This window comes from Apaloderma vittatum, unplaced genomic scaffold (assembly GCF_000703405.1).
Source record: "Apaloderma vittatum isolate BGI_N311 unplaced genomic scaffold, ASM70340v1 scaffold1335, whole genome shotgun sequence".
Lineage (NCBI taxonomy): Eukaryota > Metazoa > Chordata > Aves > Trogoniformes > Trogonidae > Apaloderma > Apaloderma vittatum.
In genome coordinates, this window is record NW_009715257.1 from 38,823 (window position 1) to 48,046 (window position 9,224).

The 9,224-nt window shown below is 42.8% G+C and overlaps 1 protein-coding gene across 1 annotated transcript in view; it reads right to left on the reverse strand.

Annotated features, from left to right (window-relative positions):
• Positions 1-7,225, reverse strand: part of LOC104273641 (breakpoint cluster region protein) — a gene marked incomplete at its 5' end in the record, with an annotated part of 36,355 nt that extends 29,130 nt beyond the window's left edge. Inside the window, 4 exons of the mRNA XM_009869034.1 lie at positions 865-925; positions 2,667-2,774; positions 6,446-6,631; positions 7,121-7,225. Coding sequence (XP_009867336.1) covers positions 865-925; positions 2,667-2,774; positions 6,446-6,631; positions 7,121-7,225 — 460 coding nt within the window. The remainder of the gene's footprint in view (positions 1-864; positions 926-2,666; positions 2,775-6,445; positions 6,632-7,120) is intronic.
• Between the last annotated feature and the right edge of the window lie 1,999 nt (positions 7,226-9,224).

Below are 9,224 nucleotides of genomic sequence, written 5' to 3' on the forward strand. Positions count from 1 at the left end.
AGGAATCTAAGGAAGCGGTACCTAAATACAGCCCATATAGAGCAACTTGTCCAATGCAACCAAATGTGCAGGCACAGGTTTATGAACCAATGAGCTACTGGCAAATACACTTCTCTAAGGTTAGTGTGTTGCACAACCAATTAAACACGTGAACACACATGCTCCCCAGCCGATGTCCGCTTGTGAGCACGCCCTGCCAGAGTGGATGAGGAGCAAAGTGGAACAGAACAACTGCACATAGCGTGCCACACTTCTGACAACCCCCTGGCCCATCTGATCCCACAGGTCAGAATCAGGCCTTACACTCTTTTAAATTACCCAGGAAAGGCTGGCAAGGCATCCTTCCTTCTAGGGTTCAGCAAGACATGTTGAGTGCTTCCAAATCCTGATAATAGGCCAAAACAGGAAGAGGACTGGCTTTTACATCCATGAGTATGGAAGTTTCTTATAATACGGTTTGTCTTCTATTTTGGTGCAGAGACAAGCACCACGGAACCTGATCTTGACCAGACTCTCTAGATGCTAGCATAGGGCAAAACCATATAACAATAACTGCTAGGATTGCATGTGTGCTGTCACTGCATAGCAGATGTTCTCTGAAAATCACAGCAGTCCTTTGGTTGGCCTGGGTTTATCCAAAGTGACTGATGAGGTTTTAAGCTAGGCAGGGATGTTCCTATGCATGCATGCAGCTTACTACGCATGAGCTCTGCTACTTAGCAAAAGAGAACTCATTGCCCAGGTAGAGCCAGCAGAGACTCCATAATCTTCCAGCACTTAAAAAGAAAAAGGGAGAATGGAGACTTGGCAACAGCCTCCACAAAGTTCTGACAAACCAGAGTCTCCTCTGCACGGATCACTCACTTTCCAAGGAATTTTTCGTCGTCTGGTCTTTGGATTCCTTTGTGCTTCTAGCCTTTAGATTCTAAAAGAAAAAGAAAATCCATGTAGCAGATTGTCAATCACCTTGAAATATCACATGGCAACGTAAGAGACTATCTGCCTCTCCAAGGGAGGGCCTAAGGGTGAATGGAGGACAGTCTGTTCAAGTCAGTGAAGGAAAAATGTTCTTTCCTTCTTGGTAAATTCACTATTGCTGTGTCACAGGCACCCACACATCGCAAATATTAAGCCATTTTCTTAGGAGTTCATGTCAATACTGATGCAGCAAAGCATGGAACCACCCATAGGGACAGGGATGGCGGAGTTTTTAAATCACATGCACAAGAAAAACATGTCCATAAAGATGCAGCTGTTTTCAGCATATGTACACCACCAATACACAAAGTACAGGATTAGGCTTCAGTATCCCCAGGTTATACTTCCTTACACCTGTACTCAGGGCTAGATGACCTTGGACAAGTCAGCTCTGTTTCATGGCAGAAAAGGAACAATGCCTGTGACTCCTCTCTCAGCACATGGACCATGATGTCACATGCAGTAAGGTGCTAGGCTCTGGAATGCTCACTAGGACACAAATGCAAAAGTATCATCACTATCATTTCAAATGCAGTAAACGCTGGCATGACTTCAGAATTATCCTTCAGAAGACAGCAAATAAAATTTGCACAGAGCCCAGGACCCTGGGGCCTCCATTAATCTCTATTCTGTCTCCTAGGGGCTACCTTAAGACTATCTACACATATTACTATCAATAAATGGGAAAGTCCATGAAATGCATTTTGGTACTCAGAGAAAAGTAAGCACAGGGGAAGCTACTGTATTAATGAGTTGACACCACTAGATCATGGAAGCGGTTAGGCAAAAGACCAGAACCTGATGGAAATCCTCAGGAAAGGGGAGAGCAGAAGACGTGCACTCTGATGCACATCTGTATAGCAGGTCCCAAAAGGCAAGCCTTGCTTCCCTCATTTCACAGAGGGAATATGTTTTATTTTACCTTTTCATCATAAAAATCTAAAGGGACATTCAATAATGACTGGACTTAGGAGCTTTTTCAGAGCAATAAACACCCCTAGTACTATTCAGCTCTGATTATTTATATACTTGTTTTTAAGGACACACATATGAAGTTCATGTTTTCTTGGCAACTGAGTTCATCAAGATATAATCACGGCATCAAAACAGTCAATAAGACTGGAGGCAAAGTTGGTGGCCTGGGAAGCCTGAAAAAAACATTCAAAATGCTTTGACATAAGGTATTCCTCTTAAAGAGAGGAAATCGGAGCAGCCCAATGAATAATATTATAGATTATGGTTGACACACTTGCCTTTTTAAATGGAGAGTTATCCTCTCCTCCTCTCCACCCAGGGAAGCCAGAAATTCCACTGACAGCCATAATGCAAGTCGTTAAAGATGGCTTTTTGCACCACAGATAGCATAACCATTAACAAGAGAAATATTTGAGAAACTCAAATACAGTTTTCACTTCTAGAAATGCATAAAGGTGGCGCCAAGCTGAGAAGCTCAAAGCAATGCCACACGAGCCCCCACACGACAGCACGTAAAGGCTGTCTATTTGATAACCTCTATTAGCCCAAAGTATAAATGGGTGTAAGAACAGGAGCTGAAGCAGTAAGCCTACGGGAGCTCACAACTCCTCCAGTAGTCCGGGCTGTAAAGATACTTGAGGACAGACAGCAGTGACATCGCAGGGTATTAGTCAGAGCCAGACAGCTCGTGTGTCTGAATACCATGACATTACCTCAGAGATTTCAGCAAACTGAGCATTGGCTTGGCAGCATTTCTCTGCTGTCTCCATAGCAACTTCATAGTTATCCACAAAGGCCCGGTACACTCCCAGCTGGCTGGCCTGCAGGAAGCAAAACAAAATAAAATAAATGTTGGGGAAAAACACAGCTTGGGATGGTCAGTCTCAGTATCTAACAATCAGGTCGTGTTCCTTCACACCAAAGAATTCCAGGGAATGCTAAGCAGGTCCAGAAGGACACCTCTGACCTGCCAGCTTTGCTTAACCAGCACAGGTGCTCCCCTACACTCAGTCCCATCTACGCTGAATTAAGTTCACCTGTGAAGGATGTAGAAGCCTGTGAGAATGACGCATCCTTATTACTTGACATCTATTTTTCCCTTCTGAACTGCCAGATGAGTATCTATTAATATTCTAGCTCATTGATGTAACTCTACTGGCCATTTGCCACAAAGTATGAATCAGCTAGGAATGATTCAGCCCAACAGCACAAAAGTGACCCCAGTAAGCTACTTGTTGGCTTTTGCATGATGGACACACTAAATCAAACCCAGATATTTAAGCCCAGATATTAGTGAACATCATTATAAGGGCAGCAGCATGCTGAAAACACAGAAGAGAGATCCAGAGCACAATCTGTTCGGAAGGTAGTGACCGCAGCACCAGGTGACAGAAAGTGACAGTTCTTCCAGCTGAAGGAATAAGCAATTGGTCCAGAAGAAGATGGAGCAGGCCTCAGAGCACTCCAAGAAGCCATTATCATCATCACTGAGTCTTAGCACTGATTCCATTTGCTAACCTAGGAATTGCAGCCACATTCATGCCAGAGAACGTAAAATCCAGCTGGGGAAATCCCTGGGTAGCTTCCAAGCTTGCTGGATTGCAGAGCTGGTTTTGTGTTGCAGAGCTGCACAGGCTGTGCTGTGAACACCTCGGCAGCTCAAGCACGCTTGCAAGTGCACAGGCAGCAGGGAGCCAAGTGAAGGGCTGTAAAAGGCTCCATTAGAGAGCAGTTTGCTACCAGAAGAGCTTGCACTTACCTTGTTATTTCTGCAACCTCCCTGACTCTTCTGCCCAAGAAGTGCAACAGGCAGAGCAGTTACCTTTCCCATGGACAGTGCTTTTTTCCTCTCCTGCTCTTTCATTATCATTGTGTTCCCCATTCTCTATGGAGTTTTGTGCAAGAGATGATGGAAGAGAAAAAGCCACTCAGAGAAGAACATGCCCTGCACAAATTTATTTAGCTAGCAGAGGCTAAGAATCGGTGAATTATTTTCTAGGACACGTTCTGCTAAAAGATTAGGAACGAACTTAAACCCTCATACAAAATAACACGGTTACGATGAAGCTGAAGGAAACTGCTCACTTACACCAAGAATGACTTGGCCTCAGCAGCGCAGAGAGAATAAAATCTGTATTTGCCACTGGGGCACAATTCTGTGAAGAAGCTGCTGTCAGAACTACTGATCCTTTGCAGGGCTTATGACATTTGGGTTTGGATTGTGCCAGTTAACATGGCAGAGCTTTAAATTTTTTTCCATCCTTGTGTGGCTCTTTCATTTCCTGCTACTCCTGAGCAGTCTTTCTAAGCTTTTGCTTACCTCCTGTAAACATGCCATCAGGAAACATCTTATTCATTGGAAACTGAGCTTCCAATCAAAGCAATAATGCACACACAGAGTTTTCATGCTGGTTTAAGTTTTCTCTTTTTCAATTAAAAAGAACATATCAAAAATTAAACAAGCTTTGGTAGAAATAACTGGCTTTCAAACTTTTTTTCCTGTTCCTGAAAATGATCACTGATGATATTTGCTAACTATTTCTTCATTTCTAAAAACAGTTCTAAAGCGTTTCCTTTCCAGTTATAAAAATTATGGACAAAATATTCCCCCCAAATGAGAATCACTTCCACATGCCTAGCATTTCTTTTTTTTTTCTTTTCCTTAGTTTCAAAAGGACAAAGGTGGAATAACAGTCAATGATGTCGCAAATGAATCATACTTTGTGCCAGACCATATGAAATACTAAAACTCCTTGCATGCACCATCTTTAACTCCAATCTATGGTGCTTTGTTTCATGTGATATTAGAGAAAATTAACGTCCCCAGGGACCTGAGGATAATAACAAGGATTCCAGTGTTTGTCATCAGATTGCATGACATGACCACAAGTAAACAGTCTGCTCCAAAAGATTGATGTACATCCAGTATAGATGCCTTGAAATGCCTGATGTTCCTGCTGTGTCTCTCATCTAGCTGCTTCCCACTGCCTGCCAAGAACTATTAGCTTTATCTCACCCAGCAAAGAGTTTGCAATTCCCACTGATACTGTACTAAACCACCAGAAACAGAAACTGCTAAGCTAGCTCAAAGCTTTCTGCACCAAGACAATTTGCAACTTCGCTTCCAATACTAATCCAACAAAATCAACAATTCCGTCACAAATGCAGAAAAATCAGTGGAACATAAAAACAGAGTGCCAGGAAGGCTTAACTCCTGCACTTGTGATCATCATAAGAAAGAAATGGTATTAAACAAAGGCTTAAGTAGCTGTACAGCTAGTTAAAGCTTACTTGACAGCCAACAGTGGTAAAGAATATATTCAGGTCTTCTTCAATCAGTGCTATCTTCATTGCTGCACTACATTTTCAATGCAGTTTGTGAGTCTTTCACTTTCAGCAGCCTTCTGTATCTTTGCTTCAGCAATCACCAGCAGGTGGTTTGGTCTTCTTAAGCCACCTGCTCCAACTGCATACCACGAACTACTCATCAAATCACCAGCTTGACCCCTGCTGGCTAAAACATGCTGGCAGTGAAAAGCAGATCCCCATATTTCAATCTTAAGCTGCTGGCATGCACAGAAAACATCATCTTCTGGCCTATCTCCCCATGTTGTACAGGGGCTGGGGCTAGTGCTGGTTACACAGCTGCTAACAATTGAGCGACCCTGGTAAAACACACTCCCAATCCAACAAACCCCTCACTGGAATGTCACTCCTACCCTGAGAATCAGAGGCACCTCAGGAATGTACAGATTCTTTTCTAAAAAGGAAAAACCAGCTACTTTAATCCTTTCATTTCTGCACATGCTAGGGGAGAGGCTAAAGGGGCCAAAGGAATCTCCTAGAATGCAAACAATTTGTCATCTGGTTCAAAAACTCAGCAATTTTAATTCAGCCTCAGGAATATGCTGTACATGTCTTTGTCCTGTTCCGCACCCAGGGAATTTTGTTGAGGTTGCTCAGAGGATTCTCAGCAGGAGGTTGACTACATCAGCACAGCAGCAAGGGGAGTATCAAGGCCAGGACGGTGGTAGGAAAGCAAAGCCAAAGGTGATGACCATCAAAGAGAAAATCAGCACAAGACAGAGTAAAGCACCACAGAGGGAAGGAAGTATGTGTGAGGGAGTTCAGCGATAAAGAGAAACACTTAGCTGTCAGTGTTAGAAAGTACGCTTTTCTAATGCTGCCATTCTCCCATCTTCCTCTAAAGCAAATGGTTTGACGACACTGGATACCCCTTGGAGATTCAACATTTCTGTGAAATCATGTTAGTATTAGTAGCATAGCTTGCTAGAGTCTTTGATTAAAGGCAATGAAACAGCCCCTTTTGCTGTGGGCCCCTTCATGCAGCGGCAAAGCCAGGAGCCTCTCAACTAACATAGCCTTGGGCTTCCATCCCTTCAGCTGAGGCACAGCCCTTGAAGGGAATCGTACCAGCACTCGTGAGACAAGTGAGGAGTAACAGAAGCTTTGGTGATGGTAGCAGACTCACCAGCTTTTGGAAGAGGTCCCCGACGCGCTGCTGGTGACTCCATTGCTGCACTCGGGGAAAGAGCCCATCATAGAATTCCTTGTGGATCTCATAGAGTTCAGGCACTTTGAAGAATATTGTCTCAATCTGCTGACTAGTCAGCACAGGCTGAGAGGTCGTGGCAGCTGCTTTCAAGGGCTTCATAGGCTGGAATGAGTAAAGAAGGAAACTGTTATCATGCAAACCAAGTGCATTCACTCTTGCCACAATACAACATATCCCTCCAGAGAGTTGTTTTTCATCCTATTAATAAGTGATATTTGCATTCACGTAACTTGTGAAAGCTAGACATTAACAAGTTCTCTCATGGGGATCAGCCACCCCTTGCAGGTGGATTTTTCCAAGATATTAATGGTGTAATTAAATCTCTATGTGATCTATTTCCTTAATCTTTGTCCCTCTGTACAGCAACGTGTCTAATAATTAGCACAGGACACTACCACACTAAAAACTCCCTGGTTGTCCAATATCCAGTCCTTTCTTTAAGCCTCTCTTCCTCTACTGGAGGAGTAACACATATCTTTTGCAGCCAGTAACTTTCAACCCACGGTATGGGATGTTCTGGGAAACTGGATGGAAGCAGCAGTGCGAATTGAAGTACCAGTGTTTCGAATGGTATCTGCCACCAGTGCTTACCAGCAGCAGAGCCTCCAGGTGGCTCAGGTAGGTTTCCTCACTGGCTAGGATTCCTGACAGGACCCATTTTCTCATCTCCAGGCCTTTCTCCAGGTCTGGCTCACTCTACAAAGAAGTTGTCAAGGAAAAAAACCAGAAGAAAATACAAAATTTAGAAAACGGGGGTGAGGGGAGAGAAAGAAAAAAAAAGAAAGAATGAGCACAGAGAATAAAAGCGATTCAGCTGACCACAGCACACTTGGGTTTTCGCTTACTTTCAGACTAAAAATATCAACCAACCAAAAAACCCACCTGTGCTCAGTGTCCTGCTTCTAGAAACACACAAATAAAACACATTAAATAATTTTTTATTTACCAGCAACTGATGTCATTTTGATTATTTACAAGTGTTAGCTTTGGTGCCTCAGTATGGTGCCTGGACTTCTTCATGAAATTCACACCACAGAACCTGAAAATTCAGAAGTTATCCTCTTAAATAAATCTGAGGGGCCCTTAGTTATGTGCAGTTCATTCCCTCTTCTCATGACACTTCTCTGTGATCTTACTCCAAAGCCACGTTTCTCTACACAGCCACAATCTCTTCCCCTGCACCTACGCAGATGCACGTGACTACACAGCAGCTACAGCCTGACACTGCTGTTAAGGTGGCTGTTCTTTCTCCCACCCTCTGCTATTCACTAGATTATTTTTCAGTGCCAGCTTGCACGATGTCTATTTTTGGTTCGAGGAGGGAATAATCAGCACTGTTTAGAACACACATGCTGATTTTCATATTGGGATTCCATAAAGGTATTCTTCACCAAAACAACCAAAGAAAGAGATAAAGAACCATAAAGACATTCATGGGCAAATGTATCCATCTACGGAAGATCAACATCAGGCATTAAGAAAAGCAGCAATCACCTCTGCTGAATTTCAATTATCCTTCCTCTCAAAACTGTCACCTGAAAAATGTTTAATCTGATAAAGTGAAATTGACTGTTTCCATAAACTCTGGAAAAAAGTGGTGAACAATGTAGGTTATAAACAAGAAACACCTCTCTTTTAGAGACTCTTATTTCCAGTTCTTTTTATATCTGTCATTCCCAGAAATGGTTTTTTTCCAGTTCTTGCAACCTTTTTACATTGCAGAATGTCTCTACGAATAGAGTCAGTAGTTGGATCTCAAAGGGTAGATACTTCTCCAGGGCTTTGGGTAGGATGGTTGGGGCTCCATCCTACTCGTCTTAATATCCAGAAGAATCTCCAGCTACTGATTTCAGCCGCAGGAGGATCAGGAACCATAGCCGTATGCTCCATGATACTGACTGAACAGAAAGTCCTATAGCTGACAAAAAACTCCTCCATTGAGTTCAGGGTCCTATGCTTTGAACCCTGCAGATCTATAAATGAGGTTCATTATGGAGAGAAGGGATCTTGGCTATAGGTAAGCTTACAGTAACTATCACGTTCTAAGTGTGACTTTGAGCCTACGCACCACACGAAGAAAGAAATGAATCCTCATGCTCCTGGATACTTCTGGATGCAGTCTCATCAATAACCATCTTGATTTCTGAACACTATCATTAAATTTCACAAGCTATTTTCTAGGCTAAAAGACCTTGCAGCAACTTATAAAAATTTTGTGAGGCATCAAACACCACCATCACCTGTTCGATAAAAGTGGCAGACAGAAACTGTTCTAAGGAAATGAGTAAAATTTACAGGCACATCAGGTACTTCATGGAAAGAAGAATTTCTCTGTGTCCTACTCTTCAGTGAGGTTCAGTGAGAACCACAGGGCCTTTCAAAATCTTGAAAGAACATCTCAAAGAAGCTAGGAATTTGTAATTTTGTAGTCATGTTCAGATTTCACATCACCACCAGTGACAAACTACATGGTAAAACGAATGCTGCAACAGATTCTGTACATCCACAGAGCACCTGTGTGCCTGCTCGTTACAGCTGAAACAAAAGCGCAATAATGTTATGAGCATTCCTTATGATTTCTGCACCCATAGTGCCTGGCTGTCCACCTTGTGGACCATTTTGTAAAGCACGGTAGATACATGTAATCAAGACAGACAGCTCCCAGATTTTTTAATAAATTAATAATTTAATAAAT